Source organism: Plutella xylostella, chromosome 17 (assembly GCF_932276165.1).
Source record: "Plutella xylostella chromosome 17, ilPluXylo3.1, whole genome shotgun sequence".
In the NCBI taxonomy this organism is placed as follows: domain Eukaryota; kingdom Metazoa; phylum Arthropoda; class Insecta; order Lepidoptera; family Plutellidae; genus Plutella; species Plutella xylostella.
The window spans coordinates 1,372,435-1,392,478 of NC_063997.1; the positions used below are offsets into that span (position 1 = coordinate 1,372,435).

The 20,044-nt window shown below is 40.0% G+C and overlaps 2 protein-coding genes across 5 annotated transcripts; both read right to left on the minus strand.

Annotated features, from left to right (window-relative positions):
• Positions 1-1,273: 1,273 nt before the first annotated feature.
• LOC105389658 (lipase member H) lies at positions 1,274-2,779 on the minus strand. The gene is made up of 2 exons (XM_011560810.3): positions 2,576-2,779; positions 1,274-2,264 (listed from the first exon to the last, which is right to left on the minus strand). The coding sequence occupies exons 1-2, from the start codon at positions 2,718-2,720 to the stop codon at positions 1,357-1,359; spliced, it is 1,053 nt and encodes a 350-aa protein (XP_011559112.3). The 5' UTR covers positions 2,721-2,779; the 3' UTR covers positions 1,274-1,356.
• Positions 2,780-5,994: 3,215 nt separating this feature from the next.
• LOC105386348 (hexosaminidase D) lies at positions 5,995-19,488 on the minus strand. 4 transcript variants are annotated; one of them, XM_048626813.1, is made up of 12 exons: positions 19,166-19,488; positions 18,998-19,052; positions 18,250-18,432; positions 17,738-17,935; positions 17,152-17,335; positions 16,215-16,384; positions 14,462-14,574; positions 14,013-14,040; positions 11,621-11,783; positions 9,972-10,101; positions 9,528-9,614; positions 5,995-9,116 (listed from the first exon to the last, which is right to left on the minus strand). In XM_048626813.1, the coding sequence occupies exons 1-12, from the start codon at positions 19,222-19,224 to the stop codon at positions 8,924-8,926; spliced, it is 1,563 nt and encodes a 520-aa protein (XP_048482770.1). In that variant the 5' UTR covers positions 19,225-19,488; the 3' UTR covers positions 5,995-8,923. The 4 variants fall into 4 exon arrangements, with proteins under 4 accessions (XP_048482770.1, XP_048482769.1, XP_037964989.2 ...); XM_048626812.1 differs by having other exon boundaries at positions 11,621-11,792; positions 14,022-14,040; positions 19,166-19,454; XM_038109061.2 differs by lacking the exon at positions 11,621-11,783 and having other exon boundaries at positions 13,850-14,040; positions 19,166-19,429.
• Positions 19,489-20,044: the final 556 nt, after the last annotated feature.

The following is a 20,044-nucleotide window of genomic DNA, read 5'->3' on the forward strand; positions in this document are numbered from 1 at the left end:
GCCGGCTTGTAGCTAGAATGTAAAATACGACAGGACTCGCCGTGGGGTTTGTAGCGTCTGGGTCGATTAAGTTTAGGTATTTCTTTAAACACAGCGTTATTTCATATTTAATAAATATTTTTATATCTATATTACGTATATTAATCTTAAGAATTATTGAGCCTGCCCCCCATGTAGTCAGTTAATCTATTGCTGTCATGAGACAGCAATACATTAACAAACCCTTCGTTTTAAGAAAGGGTCAGTCAAGGGTTGGTACTAGCAGTCTTAGAATAGCAGTTGAGCCTTAAACGCTTAATATTATAAGACGATGGTGGTGGCATACAGTCACTGGACAATCTTATAGTAATGTATTTATATATTTAAGGATAATTTTATATTTAAGGTGATAAATTTTAAACTAGGCCCAAATCATATTAGTCTGTGCCCAAATGGAAACGTTCCGAAACAAAATAGTACTGCGGGTCGCGTGAGATATTTCGTGTAATCATCGCACCGGATTAGAAGGTGTCGTTTGTCTCTCGAGATTAAAGTGGAGATGGCCTGGATCCCTGGAGGAGACTTCAAGGACATTGGCGCACTTGCCAAGACTTAAATTTTAGCGGAATATAAACCGAAACTAACTAGCAAGTAACTTAATTTTTTTATACAATCTCATGTCGTGTGTACGTGAGAATTATTGGCTACAACTCTTCAACCACTATGTCGTTCGTTTATACACATAGATAGAATAGAATACGTATCTATGGAAAATTTTGAAACATTGTGAAAAATGTATGATTTAAAGATGATTTATTTGACACCAGCCAGTAGTCTCACACTACTTACTTTACATACACACATCCCGAAGTAGTAGTAATCCCCGAAGGGGTTGTCAGAGAGTCAGGGTGACTCGCAAGCGAGACACTGCTTTTCGCTGTACATTATTGTACTCACGTGATAGGTCGTCGTATCGCCGTTTCTATTATTTTACAGTACACATAATATATTTCTAAAATACTTAATATTATTGTGAAAAATATATTCTCAGTCATTTTCATAGCTTTAGTTCATAAAGCAGGGTAGAGAGTACACAGCCCAGTAGCTCAGTCCCCCAGTCGGGCTGCGACTGGCCGATAATTGCATTCCTTCTTCACTGGCTGGAATTTTCATATTTCGAACGAGCATACCAATAGACAAAGCTAAAAAATATGCAACACTATTTCCTTTGTAGTGCTAGACAAAAAACTACGGGGAAACAGATTTAATGAAGATATCGAAAAAAAAGAGAAGCTAACTTAAAAATATTGTTATTGTTATCAGAAAATATAAAAAATCTATTTATCATTATCACAATAAGAATCAGTCACTCACTTACTAATCAAGTCCATAATATCCATCAGTAGACACATAGAACACACCGGTGGCGTTGCCCGGATTGCTGTACCCAGCTATCGTCACCTCGTTGCCGGCGCACCGCCCTTTGTTGAACTCCTTGTAGGAATCACACTTCCACGCCAGGAAATACCCAGGGTTATGAACCGTGTACGCCCAGTACCGCACACACGCCTTGTGACTGCATTTAGCAGCATCAGACTCCCCCTTTCCTGGCAAGATGCCTGGGTTGCACTTCGGCTGGATGGCACCTTCGTAGTTAAAGAAGAAATCTACGTCTCCTAGTACGCTGGTGGTCCCGAGACCCCCCGCGTTGCAGTGGTACACCTCCACGTATTCAGCTACCCCAGAACGTATCTGTTCCTCTATGAGACTGTTCGAGAAGCAAGGACCGGCCGGGTCGATGGCTGTGACTCTCCACAGCTTCTCTCCTGTAGCGTTGATGTACGCACTGCCAGCGTAGCCCAGCATCTGACTTCCCAGGCTATGCCCCACACAATGTATGTTTCTAGACGGTACCCCTTTCCTCCGCAGCTCGGTCAGGAATTTCCCGACAGCTCTTCCTAAGTAGTACGTGTGGTACACCGCTCTTTCGTAGCCTTTTAACTTACCCGGTCTTGACGTCGTGTAGGTGGAATGGTCGAAGATTATGAGGTAGGTATTTGGGACATTCTGGAACGTTTGTCGGATGAGCTCTTCGGTCTTTTTACTGATATGTGATTTGTAGCCGGGAACGAAGACTATGAAGCGACGCGTCACATCAAGGTTATAAGTGCTGATGATGTTAACAGCCTGGTCTATGGGGCTGGTTGCGTTGATATCATAAGCGAAGTCGTAGAAGAATACTTGCGTTTCGTTGACGCTCACCTCCATATTCTTGTTGTGGTCGCCTGCAACGGTATAATGAATCAGTTTTGGGTTAAGGACCTTCAATTTAAGGTTGCGCGAAACGAGTTTTGGATGTTTCCTGCATAAGTAAGTAGGCGGAGCTAAACAAACTATTTTATTTATCGACTTCTTAGTATAACAACATGTAATTAAACGATTGAAACAAAATCACGGTTAGGTACACTTAAGATAAACAATGACCAATATAGATAAGTAACAATAACCTCTTAAAAGTATCTAAGTTTGTAAATATGTATTATGATAATGACATTGGTCCTATAGCCTTTTAAACTACAAGTGAAAAAATACTCACATGTAATCCAATCGGAATAAAGAAGGGTTCGGAAAGGGCCGAAGCTGTTATAATTGGCATATGTAGACAGAATCAGACTCGCTGATAACATGACACAAACAATAACAGACGTCATGATGATAGCGCGGCGCGCGCGCACGTCCATGCCTGGCAGTGGACGCTGTCAGAATGACGAGTTGACGAGTTGACGGTGACGAGTCGATGACTGACAGTGACAGTTGAAAAGCTGTCGACGGTGCGAGATTGAGGAAAACTTTGCAATAAACCGTTGATTTGGATTGGTTATTCCTGAACTTGACAAGGTACCTACTAATAAAGTGATAAGGGTCGAAAGTGAGTAAGAGGATAATACCTAATACTTGGTAGGTGCCTAGTTATATCATGAAATTCTAAAGTATCAACTTCCTACCTAATTGGTAGGTAAGTGGTTACATAGGTTGAAGTATTCATGTGTATAGGTTGAAGTATATATGTAGTATATTTATGTGTATTAAGTAACTACTTAAGTATATCTAATTAGCTTAAAACGCTTTTCACACAAAATACAATACGACATCTCTATTCCCTCGCCTCTAGGCCCAGTTTTATTTATTTAATAATGTTAGTTAAGTATAAATAAAATATTCAAACTTGAAGCAAAAATTCTGATAGAGTTGTAATTTAAAAACTCATAGCCTGGTCTCGATAAATTTTAATTCCTACATTTCTTTCTGTAATTAACTTGCTTTTAACTCTTGGACAGGCGATAAAAGTTTTTAATTGACTTTTCGTCGGGAGCTCCAGATCTACGGAACCCGTATTTCAGTTCATTCGTTTTAGAATATTCGGCAAATAATCGAACTTAGTGACCTCGTAAGCTTTGTATGTAAAACTATCAATCTTAAAAGTTGTTCAGAATGATCCTCTAAGTCTCTGTCGGCTATACATACTACAACATGCTGTATACTTACCATAATCGTGCAACAACATGTAATTAAATGATTATAAACATTGCATAAACATAACATAAACATAAACATTTCTTTATTGCAACACATAGAGTACAATTTATTGTAGCCCTGGTTCCTAAACTAGAGTAACCTGTGTGTCAGGAACCAGTTCCTTCCATTTGGTGGACAATTCTCATTGAGTTACATCAAGTAAAAGAGTAGGTATAAATACTATGCTTACCATTACCGGTATGAAACCTAATGGTAAGCATAACTTTACTTTATCAAAGGCCCAGGGCTCAAAACTCAGCCGGGAACGGCATATTTTCTTCTATGTGAAGCAGTGGGCATGATGTTTCTGAATGAGGACAAATTCTTCGTTAACTGCACCTCTACGTGACTAAAAAGTATAGATAAATATGTAAGGAATTCCCCGCGTTACAGGAATCCCAAAGTGATAAGATTGTTAGGTAAACTGCTTATTGCTACTGTAAACTTCTAAGGTATTACGAGTGTTGTGCACGAACCTTGATGTTGCTATCACGTACCTACCAATGTGGGCACGCTTACCTACCTACGTTTGAAACCTACATCATGGTCACTTTCAAACAGTTACTGCAATATAGCATTAGTTGCATAAATATTACCAATATGAGTTAAATAATATTTAACTATGTACTTATTCGGAATAATACCTAATTAAAAGGTATTTTTCCCAAGTTACGTCATCATACTTACATTAATAAGTAGTACTAAGGTAAGTATATCTGAGTGCCTTACTTCGGTTCGGAAAATCCCTAGACCTGTGACTCAGAGAAAACCAGAGTTCCAGAATACGTGAAAGTTTTTATTTGTACAATTTTCGTTTCGGCTCGTTAATCTCGATCGCAGATAATAGCGGAGTCGACACGAGAGCTAGCCGGCGAATATCACGCTTTTGAATTAATCTTTTAATTTAGACAACTCACTAAGATTTGTTTCTAGGGATAGCAAATGAACGGGTTTTTTAACCGACTTGGAAAAAAGGAGGAGGTTCTAGAGTGTAATTTTTTATTTATTTATTTAATTCTTTATTGCACAAATATAAGAAATCAATCTTACAAAAGGAGGGTTAAAGGCTAAGAGCGTTTTCTACCAGCCAACCTACAGGAGGTTCAGGAAAACTAGTGGGTACAAAGGTGTGCAAAAAAAGTATAAAGGAGGAAAGAATTAAAAACAAATAAGTCACTTAATAACTAATGTACGTACTATGTCCGATATCTTCGCCAGTTATGATTCAAAATCTTTGTTTTTTTTTTAATAAGTAAGTACCTGCATGGTCGGTATGGATAAATCTGCATAAATGAAGTTAGGTACGGATTAGCACAGCGTTAGAGAGGTAACTTATAAAAATGTTCCTTGTTATCACCACAACGTTTGTGTTATGTACATATGTACCTACCTAGATTTGACACAATTAAAATTTATTTAAGCAATGTAAAAAACTGTTTTTTATAAGTAATTATGTTAACAAACTGACATTTGCGCTTACTTGAATAGCACAATAATCTCGAATTACTTACCTTTATAAAATTAAATTTTTGCTTTCCTAAATCTATAATATCTATTTGATGGTGTTCGGATCCAGTTCAGTCAGAAAGTTAAAAATCTAGGCATCATCATTGATAGTTGTATGACGTGGACGGCTCAGGTTGGAGAGGTTAGTCGGAAGGTGTGTGCTTCGGCAGCGTGTCTTCGCAGACTGCGGAACTTTCTCCCAACAGCCACCAAAATTGCGCTCGCACAATCTCTCCTTCTCCCTATTCTTGATTATGCCGACAGTTGCTATATTGATTTAACCGAGGAGCAACTCAATAAACTTGAGAGACTACAAAACTTCTGCATTCGGTTCATATATGGTTTGCGCAAATATGACCATGTTTCTGAATTTCGTCGCAAACTCAAGTGGCTCCCTATTCGCCTTCGCCGGAATACCCATATTCTCTCTCTGCTTTATTCGATACTGTTTAACCCATCTTCACCTGCATATCTTAAGGAACGTTTTGAGTTTCGTTTCACGACTCACAATAGAAATCTGCGTTCCAATGAAAACCTGCGAATAAATATTCCGTCCCATACAACCAGTTTTTACTCAAACTCTTTTACTGTCCAAGCCATCCATCTTTGGAACGCTCTCCCCTTGAACATAAGGCAAGCCCCATCACCTGCATCTTTCAAACGCATGGTAAAAAACCATTATCTTCAAGAATAAATATATTATTTTATTAATCTATGTTAAATTCTATTTATCTAATATATTTTTTGTTGTATTAAGCGTACTTTGAGCTGATATAGGTATATTGTATATTTATCCATACTATATATGTATATAATATATATATATATTATATATTTATTTATTTATGTATTTATTGTATGTATTTATATGAGTATTTAATTAATAATAGTTAGTAAGTATCAATGTTATTTGAATATGTATTTTTCTTTTTAAAATATTATTTGTAAATACACCTTGTAAATGCCCTTTTCTATGTTTAGTTCTTTTCTTACAACGGTTGTCTGGAAGAGATCGCTTTTAGCGATAAGACCGCCATTTGTGCATCTCTGTTATTTAAGTTAGATTTAAGTTTTTTTTATGGTGTGCAAATAAAGATTATTGTATTGTATTGTATTGTATAATTTCTGCCATGGCTACCATTACTTGGATTTTTAAATAAAACAACATGGTTGTGGTTTAATTTCAAGTGTATTAATTTAAAATCATCTAGTTAAAGTTTTCAATTGTAATAGACATTTATAAACATTGTATCTAACTATTTCAGTACAGTATTCATTCATTCAAAATAATAGATAATTTTGAGAAATATTATTTAATTTTCCATAACATACAATAAATAGATTCAACAATTCTATAAACCTGTGTCCGAGATATAAATACATAAATAGAAATACCTACCTAAAATTTAGGCAGTTTCAGAAAACTGAAAGCTACATAGAAAGTCGACTACATCATCACAACACATCACGTCCCCACTGCTGGGGACGGTTTCCTGCCAATGAAGGAAGGTTTTAGGCCTAGTCCACCACGCTCGCCTAGCGCGGGTTGGTGGACCCCAACACAAGCAAGCTTGTGCTGAGAGAGAGATGCCTATATTTTACTATACTAAACCTAAGCCTAAGTAGATAATAGGTAAACATTTTAAATTTTTTTTTCGTTTCAGTATACATTATCGTAATGCCTATATTTTACTAAAGTACTTATACCTAAGCCCAAGTAGATAATAAGTAAACATAGGTATTTTCTTTTTTTTTGTTTCAGAATACTGAAAACTACATGTTAAATTGACTAAGTATATAGAATATATTATGTAAATACTCATAGTTTACTATTATACCTAAGTACATAATAGGTAAACAATAATTTCCCTTTTAAAGGGTTTAATTCTAAATATGGATTATATAGGCTATATGTTGTAGCATGTTGTAGCAAAATTTGTTTTGTGCGGCAAAAGAACAACTTAATTATGACAAAAAAGTCATCGATGTTCGTCAAGCATTGTATTATTTTAGGCCGAATATAAAAAATTATACTTATTTAAATGTATATTTGGCACATATTTATTATAAACCTAAAGTAGAGTCTATTCTTTTATCTCAGATCCTAAATTGAAAAGTGCAAATGTCAAGCTGTGAAATATTAGTTAAAACTTATTTTACTTACTTACCAACTTACTTATGTATGACCTACTTTACTTACCTTAGATTTTATTCAAGATTTTATTATACCTTAGATTTTATTAGATTTTATTGACATTTGCACTGGTCATCAATGGATACCACACTGAGAGCGCTCGCCAAACGATTCTTGTCTTAGATGGAATGAGGAGAGGGACATTCCACCAGGCAAGGAGAGTTATAACGCGGCTCCAGAGGCCCTATTGCGAAGTCAGAACGTTTACAAAATGATTAAGTATAAAATTAATTACAATTTGAATCCGAAAATCGCGGTCTTAACACAGGAGCGCCTAGGGTACAAAGTAATAGCTTTATTAGTTCAAAATGAACTCTAATAAATAGGATATAACTAACATATATTATAACAGTAGTATATTTCAGTAATACCTACAACAATTTTGTAATAAATACGTGCTTATCCTAGTAATATCAATAGACATGAATATAAATTACTACCTACACACTAAAGAGAGCCTGTTTCACGATGTTTGGATGAAAGTTCCACACATCCCACAGATAACTTTATCCAGGCTTTGTGAAACAGGACTTTTAATTAGTTTCTGTGAAGTTACATAATGTTGTGTATGATTTAGCTATTTATCGGATTTATTTAAGTAAACTAATCATTAAAGTTATAATTTGTTAAGGTCAGAATGTAAAAATAACGTTAGGCATTCGGAATTTACCAAATTTAAATGTAATCGTTGTAAAAGTGTCTCTAAGAGCCGGTATTCTTATCCGTTCTGAACTGATTTAACATAACTCAACTATTGGTCAATATCGTTGAATATATTATAATAAATGAGTACTAATTTAATAAATCCTTAATTAAAATTCTATTATTCAAATATGCGTAAAGTTTGGCAACACTATAATTATTTGTTGGAATAAAATTCGAAACTGTAAATTTACTGAAACAAAATAAAAGTCTTACTAGTTACACCTCGAGTAACATTTACACAATAAAATAATATCCCTGTAAATAAACAGATCCAATAAATAAATAAATACATTTTATCTCTTCTTTCAACATTAAAGCTACTCAACTCCCTGTCACTTTCTCACACCCGCGTCGATAAAAATCAAGTTAAATGCAATAACATAATGATCGATAAATTCGATGATGAAAAATTAGTAGGGGGACATACTTACGTAACTTATTTTGTATACTTACTAACTTCCCACAGACCATATTTATAACCTAGACAGGTCTTGGTTATAAAGTCTGTGCAACTCCTACTGTAGGATTTTGATAAACAATACGAAATAGACGGAGTGTCTCGAAAAATAATACCTCACTTTCTGAGTGAGATCTTACTTTAAATTTGTGTGGTTAGAAGATTTGTGTCTTTATTCATTGGAACAATGGTGGTCTAGGTTAAACTTAATTAAAACGTTTATCTCGGTTTAACAGTGAACAAAATGGCGATAGTATCTAGTTTTGTTTTTGTATGTTCGTATTGTTTATCAAACACTACAAACGTCTGTATTCTATTTTTTTAACAAACGAGTACCTACCGCGTACCTATATGTCTCGCACATTTCCGATATTAACAGAGTGAGGGTCATTGTTAGAACCTTAGAACCAATACCAACACAGCAGCAATCAATTACGTGGACCAATAGCAACAAAATAATAATCGGTACTAGTTTGTTAAAAAAAATACACGTCTACTAGCGCCATCTACTGCATAATAGCCGGGACAACTCCGGGCTCGCGCTTCACCGCCGCGTCTGCCTGTTCGTGTAGCGTGGTCATTTGATCCACTATGGGCTGGACGAAGGTCGCCATCCACTCCTCGAAGCTTCGCTTGCCGAGAATGGGGGCGAGCTGGGACTCGATGGACTCCTTGCATGATAGCATACGGGACAGTATGCTGAGGAGAGAAAGAGTAAACACCTTAGTTATGAAAAACTTTTGGTTTCATGTTCTATTCTATTCTCTGTGAGGGTGTAAGAAACTACACCTGGCTCTCCCATGTGGAACCTTTGTGCATATCCCGAAGGTCTGAACAGACTTCTTAAGCTTGGACCATTTCCCACCACGCTGATCCACTGCAGGTTGGTGGGTTCACATATCTAGATGAGCTAAATCTAGATATGCAGGTTTCCTCACGATGTTTTCCTCACCGTAAGAGCGATGGTATAAATTGTACTTAAACTCAAAGAACTCATTGGTACATGTCAGCGCCGGGATTCAAACCCGCATCTCTGGCGTGAGAAGCTCAGTCGTGTAAGCGCTGATTTATTTAATTCTTTATTTACTTAGGTATAGAAATATGTCTCACAGTCCGGTGTCTTCGGCCATGCTCTGCAGCTGGGCCGGGTTGGTGTAGCCGCGCTCCACGTGCCACGGGTTCAGCCACGAGTGCACACTGGAACGCAATTGCAAGTTCACGTTATAAATATTAGTATATAGTACTTATAGTACTTATGTAGCAACAAAATCCACTCTCGGTACGAAGGTAGCTCAGTCGTGAAGTGCCCGCTTCTCACGTCCTCCAATGGGACGGGTTCAAATCTCACCCATGTACCAATGAGTTCTTCAATGAGGATGCTGTTTAGGCAGGATCAGGCAATGTCACCCCCTTTCGGCTTAGTATACCCTGTTTGCAACATCCTCTATAATGCTAATGATACAGGCTCTGCTTGGGGTCGGTGTATAAGATGTCCCTCACATATATCTATATTTATCTATTTATCTACCCTTATATATTTAGCTATATATTCACCCGTATCCATCGGCGCGTACGACAGAGCAGGCCTGGTCCCGCAGGCAGCTGAACTTGGCCACGGCGCGCGCCGCGTCCTCGAACGGCCACGAGTCCAGCCGGGGCAGTTCCGCCGATATGTCCTCTACAACTGTGTTTCAAAACATATCGTTAATTACATATACATACATATACCATGGTAGTAGAAAAAAAGACGGAAGGAATCTCGCTAACTAAAAAGTGAGGCACTTAAAGTAAGTCAGTTTCATTGTTACGACGAGCCCGCCACACACACATTCACACTCAAAGTAAGTCAGTCCGCCGCCGCGCGCCAATCACGTCGCACCTACGCACCCACACTCTCATGTCGCCGCCATTGCTGTGCCTCATTTTTTAGTTAGCGAGATTCCTTCCGTCTTTTTTTCTACTTCCATGACATATACATATGCACGACTGTGATCCCCGAAGGGGTAGTCAGAGGTGGCTCACAAGCGAGCCACCCACTTTTCGCAGCACATTTGTACTCACGTGATAGGTTGCGAACCATATCGCCGTTTTGGAATAAGTACAATGCACCGTTAGTAATAAGTACAATACCGTTAATTTATTGAAGATAATGTCAATACATACCCCCTTATTCATAGATAAGTTATTGGACGTTTGAGCTATTGAACTATTTTGTCGCTCCGTGTCAAAGAACAAATTGTTCAATACCTAAAACGTCCTATAACTTTTCTATGAATGAGAGGGTTACAATTTGTGTTTGCGCGGAATAAAATATGCAAAGTAAAGGGTCTCTGTGCCGCCAGTTAGTTTAACTGTGTCTAGTTACGATCTAGAAACCTAGATATTACGTGCTTTGCGGCACACGATGCGTTGCGGCGGCGGTGCGGCGTCGGAGCGGTGTCGCTGCGTCGTCTTACATAGGAATATCTGTGGCATGTCTTACGATGCGCTTCGCCGGACCGGACTTGCGACCACCAACACGAGGCGGGGAGGGGTGAATACGTTGTGACGTCGGATCGGCATCGCTCAGTTGTTTTGCGTCACAAGGAAGGCCACACAATAACAGACTGTCCATTGTTCAACGCTGCTACGGCGCCGCTGCGACATAAAAACGTTACGGCGCCGCACTGCTCGTGTGCTCACTGACACGGTGAAATCTTTGCGGTGCGGCAACGCATTGTGTGCCTTTGCCCTAACACTGTTTCATTAATAAAACACATTGAATATCCAACACCAAAACTTTACCTAGATACCCTTCACCTTCGCCTAATATCTCCTCAACAGAATGACCCTCAGCGATACGGTTCAGCATGTTAATGATCCAACAGACTATGGTGCAACCAGGGATAAATGTTTCATTAATAAAACATATTGAATATCCAACCCTATTTCAATTTAGACGGTCGAATGGCGTAGTGGTTAGTGACCCTGACTACTGAGCCGAAGGTCCCGGGTTCGATTCCCGGCAGGGGCAGATATTTGTTTAATGACAGATATTTGTACTCGGGTCGTGGGTGTTGATATTTATTTATATTGAATATTTATGTATTTGTGTAGATATATCAGCTGTCTGACACCCATAACACAGGTGCTGCCTACCTTGGGGTCGGATGGCCGTGTGTGAGATGTCCCCACATATTATTATTACTATTATTATTATTCACCTGGTCGTTCCCCCACTATCTCCTCGACAGTGCCCCCCTCGTGCAGACGGCTCAGCAGTTCGGCGTGGAACACGTTGATCTCGTCGCCCGTGGGCGCGGGCCCCGGCGTCTGCTGGTACACGTGCAGACACGCGGCCAGCGAGCCCATCGACACGGGCAGGATCTCGCAGAGTCGCAGACTAAGGATGGATTCGACCAAACTCGAGTACTTTACTCTTTATCCGAGAATAAAGTCAATTGTTATTCCAATGATAGCGTAAATTGCATTTTAACAAGCTTGAAACCAAGATAAGTAGCTTGTACCAAGAATAAAAAGTTATACTTACCGCCAAAATTGACCGTGTAACGAACTTATCCGAGAGTAACTTTGTATAGATTGGCAAGTTGCTTGGCGACCCTCCTTGCGGGGTGAAAGACGCGGAGGGGACGAGGTACCCAAGACGACAGCGGGTAGCGGGAGGGGCAGCCGTGAAGGGCAACGCGTGCACTGCATGTCATTGTTACGGCAGTCTCGGCCGCGCAGCCGAGGCGGCCACATGTCTTATATAGGCTGTCATAATTTGAGTGCGACCCACATGAGATCATTGATCCTGAGACCATTAGTCTTAGGATGAGTGTTGAGGCCTTTTTAATATTATCATTATATTATTATTAGTTATCTATAATTCGTCAACAAAATAACGTTAAAAACAACAAATCGTATAATGTCTCAATATAGGGGCTTCTTGTAGAACAGCGTACCGGATCAGTCATGCTACGCGGCTAAAGGTTGGTACTGCGCAGTCAGATACGAAAAAGTAAACAACAAAGACGAAGAGTCCATATGACAGTGCGTCAGATGTCAGTTCTTGTAACTAGGAAAGCAACCAAAATTTATGTGATTTAATGAAAGTAATTAATGAGCAAAACACAGAGAAAAATTACAAAATTGATGAAATTTTGAAAGAAAATGGTCATATCGTGCCTCGCCTACCCCCATACCACCTGGAATTAAATCCTATTGAACTTGTGTGGCGGTACGTGAAAGGCGAGCTCGCAAGAGCGTCGATTGACTCTAACTTAGATAAAGAGATAAAAGACTTAGAGTTGCTTTTCTCTAATTATTCGCCTGAAAAGTGGAGAAATTGTGACGACCATGTCATAAAAAATTAAGACGAATATTATAAATCTGATAGAGTATTTGAGGATGTATTGGACAGGTATGTTATTGTTTATTTATAATTTAATGTAAATTAAACATAAAATATTATAGGTAATATTATATTATAATATATTATAATATTATAGGTACACTGAACTAATATGACTGGCGTACTCTAGTACATTATACTTCAAAGTAGGTATAATGTTTTTTGGTTTTTGTCTTAAATTTATAATTGAAGTTAATGAAAACGATGATGAAGATGAGGATGACGACGACCATGAACAAGTTCAAACAGAGAGTGAACATGAAAGTGACATGGAAATTGATTTATAAAATAAAACACTTTTACATAAATAAATTCAAATTGGTAGATATTTTGAAGGTAAATATCCAAATTTTAATGCTGTCAAACTATAAATTTTAAGCTAAATATGACATTTACGGGAACACTCATAGAATAAAATTTTACTTACGTCAGAAATAGTTACAAGCTATCGCGAGATTAATCCGGGCACACTTTTCTACGTGTGTAGCATGTCGTGCTACCTCGCCCCCGCCACTTCTTTCACCCCGCAAGGAGGGTCGCCAAGTAACTTGCCACATTATAATAGCGGCGGCACGTCAGCTGATTACAAAACCGTCATATGCCATTTCATACTATTATAATCCATTCAAACTAATTTGGCTTGTAATTTATTTTGCCTGCTTTGAAAACGCAGCTATTTTTATTTATGTTGCATTACAGTTTCGTTCCTCGTTGATTCAACATACAGCCTACATATTATTCATGGTATAACTTGGTAGAATACAAAAATGAACTTATCCCAGATATTTAATCTAGTGTTCATTTTATTCCGATTTAGTTACCCTGATACAACGTGATGTTTGGTCGAATCCACCCAAATACTGTTTCATTAATAAAACATACTGAATATCCAACCCTACTACAATTTACCTCGAATCCAGTTTGCTCGGGAGCTAGGCTGGCTGAGCTGAAATCAAGGGGATATGTACAAAGGTTCCACTCGAGAGAGCCATGTACAGGAACTTCACCCCTATGAGAATAGTAGAATAGGATAGGATACCTGGTCGTTCCCCCACTATCTCCTCGACAGTGCCGCCCTCGTGCAGACGGCTTATTAGTTCGGCGTGGAACACGTTGATCTCGTCGCCCGTGGGCGCGGGCCCCGGCGTCTGCTGGTACACGTGCAGACACGCGGCCAGCGAGCCCATCGACACGGGCAGGATCTCACAGAGGGTGGCGAAGTGGTCGTATCTGGAAACAGCACGTATAAAAGTTACAGCTCATATAAAAGTAACGCAAACAGATCGCATATAATTATCATTATAAACAACTGTTGAAATTTGCACTATGAAAGTTTTTATTTCCTAGCATGCCACAACATTTTCCTAGCCCCAATAGTAAGAACTGATGGTCACGAAAAGAGCTTCCGAACGACATACGTCTATTCGTGGACCAACAGAGCGCCTATCTCAGCTATTGCAACACCCAGACAAACGTGTTCGCGACTAGGCAAACGTAGTGTGGGATGCCTTCCGGCTAGATGGGGTGACGACTTGCGAAAGGCTTGTTATGCGGAAAGCTATAGATCGCATCCAGTGGCGTGCTTTGGGAGAGGCCTACGGCCAGCAGTGGACTGCTATAGGCTGATGATGATGATGATGATGATAGCTACCTGGACCATCCCGTGAGGATGACTCCGTGGAAGTGGAACTGCTGCTCGCGGCGCTGGATCTGCTGCACCCAGTACTTCTGGTTTGACACGTAGCGGCATGTGGTGGACATCATCTGGAATTCAATTAAATACAACGTTAATTGTGTTATTTCATTTTATTCTTGAGTTATTATTAGTACCTATATGTATACTAATGTAATGGGCCTATAATTATGGTCCACATTACGTTAGAGTAGATCGTCTGGTATGGGACCCTGCAATGATTAGCGTGCCAATTTAATTAAGGTCCACACTCCACATTACCTTGTTAAGGAACGTTTGGTGTGAGTGGTGTAGTTCGTCAATGATTATGCAGTGTTTTAACTACAGCTTCACCTTGATATAAGGCTTACATTACCCTGAAGCTCTCTTTAGCGCCCTTGTACTCCATTACAGCTTGGATTGTCTAATAACCAGCGTGCGTTACCACGATATAGGTAAATAAGATGCTAACTAACTACAACCCCAATGGCGTAAAACACAACGCTCACATTACCTTGGAGCTCCCGTTGGCACCCTTGTACCTCGAGACGCTAACTAACTATAGCCTCAATGGCGTAAAACACAAAGCCCACATTACCTTGGAGCTCCCGTTGGCGCCTTGTACCTCAAGATGCTAACTAACTATAGCCTCAATGGCGTAAAACACAAAGCCCACATTACCTTGGAGCTCCCGTTGGCGCCTTGTACCTCAAGATGCTAACTAACTATAGCCTCAATGGCGTAAAACACAATGCCCACATTACCTTGGAGCTCCCGTCAGCGCTCTTGTACCTCGAGATGCTGATTAACTATAACCTCAATGGCGTAAAACACAACGCCCACATTACCTTGGAGCTCCCGTTGGCGCCCTTGTACCTCGAGATGCTAACTAACTATAACCCCAATGGCGTAAACCACAACGTCCACATTACCTTGGAGCTCCCGTTGGCGCCCTTGTACTTCAAGATGCTAACTAACTAAAACCTCAATGGCGTAAAACACAAAGCCCACATTACCTTGGAGCTCCCGTTGGCGCGTACAGCTGCCACGCGTGCGCGGGCACGCCGCCCCCCAGCCCCCGCTCTATGCCCCCCGGCCCGTAGTACCAGACCACGGGGGGCGCGCGGGGAGAGGAGGGGGCAGAGTGACTGGGTGCTAGCTACCATAGCATGCTATTGACCATGGAGCTTCCTATAGCTCCTATACGTTCCATGGGCACTTGGATCGTCAGGTGTCTTAATTCAGCCTCAATGGCGCTATAGGTAAATAACGTGTTTATTACCTTGCAGCTCCCGTTAGCGCTCTTGTACCTCGAGATGCTAACTATCTATAGTCTCAATGGCGTAAAAGAAAGAAAGAAAGATAGAAACATTTATTTAAAACACAAGGTTCACATTACCTTGGAGCTCCCATCTTACGCTCTATTAGCTAGCTTGGATCTTCTGGTGTCGCTTATGGTTTAGCTCTATCTAGTCTAGCGTGGAGACGGCTAATAAACAGCGTGATAATGATAAGTAACTATAGCCTCAATGGCGTAAACCACAAAGCCCACATTACCTTGGAGCTCCCGTTGGCGCCCTTGTACTTCAAGATGCTAACTAACTATAGCCTCAATGGCGTAAAACACAATGCCCACATTACCTTGGAGCTCCCTTGCGCTCTATTAGCGCTTAGATCGTTTTACGATAACTAACTATAACCTCAATGGCGTAAAACACAAAGCCCACATTACCTTGGAGCTCCCGTTGGCGCCCTTGTACGCGGAGGCGGCCCACAGCGCGGGGAAGGCGCGCGCGTACAGCTGCCACGCGTGCGCGGGCACGCCGCCCCCCAGCCCCCGCTCTAGGCCCCCCGGCCCGTAGTACCAGACCACGGGAGTGACTAGGGAGGGGAGCTCGAAAGCTGCGGGAGGAAGTGAAAGGATACGGGTTAATTCCCGTTCCTTATAAACGAATTTTAGGCTTCGTTAAACAGAAAGCGTTACTGACGCGCGTCAGAGTGCTTACTTGACACCGCGCAATGACGCTAAGATGTGTAGTAATACCATGGTAAAATACCATCTAGCGCTAGCGGTACGCAATGCAATGATAGCGCTCTCGCCTGGCTCTAGTAACACTTTCTGTTTGACAAAGCCTCCATGGGATTAAAGATACTGTAAGAATTTCAGGATTAAAAGGTTGTAGTTGTAACTAGCGGTTGAAAAACTCGCAAGCCTTTTGCCTTGGAAAAAAATCCAGTCCATTTCCGGGATACAAAGTAGACTAAAACTTTCCCTTTCATAATATTAGAAAGAAATTGGCCATCGGTAATTATGCAAGTTAGTTTGAAGATGCTCATGAGATATAAGAACTAAATCGCCATCAGAAATAAAAGTGGACGCATGCATGTACCTACTTCACCAAAAGAATTCGCTTTTGCAGACATCTAAACAAACGACGCTGACACTCATGAGCGCTAAAAGTCTAATAACACGTTAAAAATGGCAAAGAAAGAAAAAAAAATCGCAACATGGCAAGCGTACGCGCTCACTGTTCAACGAGCGCTATACACAAGTTAAAGCGGTCGCATACCAACCTAACGAAAGAAAAGAAGAAAAGAAAAGAAAAAAAGGATGAAATAAAGCAAAAATCATAAAAAAACACAACATGTAAAGCGTACGCCATGCTCACTGTGGAGCGCCTGCTCGGTCATGGGGCGCAGCATGTCGTCCCACAGCAGCACGGACAGGCCGGGCCGGCGGCGCCGCGCGTGCCGCGCCATAGCGCGCACGTGCCGCAGGAACAGGCTGTACTTGCCGAACATGGCGTCGCGAGAGTGCGCGCGGCACGCGTCGCATTTCGCCATGAACCATACCTGCGGAGAGGGTAGAAGGGAAGCTTGAATGTAGTAGTGATTATAAGTTTAAAGCATAATTATGTGAATTATGAGAATATTTTCTGAACTAAATTAATTCGAAATGAATCTGAACTAAATTAATTCGAAATGAATGAGAGTACTCACTCAAGAGAGTACGCACTGACCATGAGTCTATCTCTTAAATTAATAATACAGATGGCATAACCACCCTCGATAGAGCTTTTTCGTGTCCTTATGTATAGGAGCTTCACACATAAAGAATATAGATGTCAAACTTGTAACTTGTAACCTCCTTCTATTTCACCTGAAGCTTCGGCCCCAACACACAATAAAGTAAGCTTTCCTTTGATTTCTTTTATTCACAATGAAATAACTAATGAAACATCTACAAACACTAACCTCATCAGCCCCAATATGCAAGAACTCTGCATCGGGCTGCGCGTCCAGTATCTGGTCGATCATCATCTTCACGAGCTGCTGAGCCTTCTCCTTCAGCGGGCAGATGGCGGACGGGGAGTGCGGGGCCTCGCGGAGTTCCTTGAACTGGGGGTGTTTGAGCACGAACTCCATGTGGCCCATGGTCTGGACTAGTTGGATCTGGGGAGGAAGGATATTGATTTATTAGAAGATGACTTGCAATTTTTGGCGCTTTTGTGAACATGACCAACACCTAAGAACAGTAAAATTTTGTGCAGAAATATAACACCAACAATGTTCTTCCATTAGGTTTGTATGTGTATGAAAAGTGGTATTTAATTGAAAGAAGCTTAAATGCATTTTTATATTATATAACACAATGTTTTTATAAACCTTCCAAGACATGACTACCATCATCAACCTACATAAGCCATGGAGCTTCGCACTATGTTTCCGGTTCACTATCTCACTAAAAACCAACTTAACCAACTTACCACTTTAAAATCCTTGGACGAAAAGGTCTGAATAATATGCTTCACTTCTTCCATGGTGTACATTCCCTCCGTGTTGCTGGGTCCATTGCTGCCGATCGCCGCCAGCTCCCCGGTGTAGGGGAACGTGTCCTCCCACTCCAGCAACACGCCCGTGGCTCCGTAGTTCTTCGAGACATGGATCACCTGAAATGGTAAAGGTAGGATTTTTTTTTATTTTATTTTTCTTAATTTTAAATCAGTGATTGGCCAGTTAACTGTAACCAGATGCTTGGATATTGATCTGCATAAATTATTATATGTTGGAAAGTGAGCACAACATTTTAGTCTTGGAATATAGAAGACACATAGTCAATAAATTGTCTTTTTATCATGTCCATTACAAAAACAAGAGCAAGAATATGGCTAGAGCTGGGTTTATCAATGTGGCGAAAGGATTGGCAGTCTTATTAGGATCAGCTGCTGGCTGGCCATAGCCAAGAAATCAAAAAGGATAAGTTTAATGTACTTACTTACTAGTGAATTAATTACAATAACTATATTATACTTACTTAATGCATTGCCCTAACCAGGAATATTCTTTGTTCTAGGTAGTGTACAATAAAGTTAATAAAATACAAGCTGGTTACGAATGAATGTAGATAAGACTTCAACAGGTGGTAAATAATATTATGTAAGGGAACTTGGACTTACTTAAGTATCTGTCATTATTTTTTTTCGTTAAAAAAAAGTATTTTTGAACCTTTCTTACCTTTAGCAAGTATTCCATACGAAGAGGAGCTCCCTTTAGATCAATATGGACGATCCTGGAATATCAAAATACACGTAAATATGCATTAAATATACCAACACTTGTTAGGAATTCACTTCAATAAACGCTACAAGTGTTAGAGGGTCATTTTTAGGTAGAAATACTTACTTATCCATTTTTTTGAAATCAAAAGCTGCGCCCTCCATGTTCTCGAAGTTTCTCTTCATTCTTATTATTAGTACACGGCAATTAAATCAATACTTTGTTTACGATTTTCGGCGCAGATGCGACCTGCGGCGATCGATCAATGAAATTTATTTATTTTGATTTTCAACAGCTGACACTAGTAACAGACTAACAATAACAGCTGATGATTACGTATCTGTGGACTGACTGACTCTCAGAATAATAATTATGATGGAAAGTACCTATTAGTTAGATAATATTCCATGGGTTGAACCAAGAAATATAATAACTCATTACTTGATGAATGCATACATAACAACGCACTTTTATCAAGTATGTACCTATATCGTTCTATCACAGTACACTCGCAAGTGCAGTATAGTCTGTACAGTGAATAGCTTTCTCTATAGAGCCCGGCAACAATAAATTTGCAATAGTATCGAATATCCACCCAAAATACAGTTTATTACAGAAACATGGTCGCTTCACAAAGTGTAAATCAGTAAAGTCGCAGCTCCAGCACAGTACCACTGCAGTTATTCATTTTGAAAATTCGCGATAAAGGTTACCTATTTAGTTAACTACCTCCATCCCTACCTTACCCCATCAGTTCCCTTTCGGCGTAACTAACTGACGACCGAATGGAGTAGTGGTTAGTGACCCTGACTACTGAGCCGAAGGTCCCGGGTTCGATTCCCGGCTGGGGCAGATATTTGTTTAAACACAGATATTTGTTTTCGGGTCTTGGGTGTTGATATTTATATTTAGTATCTATCTATATATGTATTTGTGTAGATATATCAGCTGTCCGACACCCATAACACAGGTTCTACCTAGCTTGGGGTCGGATGGCCGTGTGTG

Coding starts and splice junctions, on each gene's coding strand:
- LOC105386348 (XM_048626813.1), bottom strand. CDS start 19,224: ATGAAGAGAAACTTCGAGAACATGGAGGGCGCAGCTTTTGATTTCAAA. Junction 11,784..14,012: donor ACTTCGCCACCCTCTGTGAG/ATCCTGCCCGTG, acceptor CGACTCTGCGAG/ATCCTGCCCGTGTCGATGGG. Junction 10,102..11,620: donor GATAGTGGGGGAACGACCAG/GTGAATAATAAT, acceptor TTTGAAACACAG/TTGTAGAGGACATATCGGCG.
- LOC105389658 (XM_011560810.3), bottom strand. CDS start 2,720: ATGGACGTGCGCGCGCGCCGCGCTATCATCATGACGTCTGTTATTGTT. Junction 2,265..2,575: donor TTATTCCGATTGGATTACAT/GTGAGTATTTTT, acceptor ATACCGTTGCAG/GCGACCACAACAAGAATATG.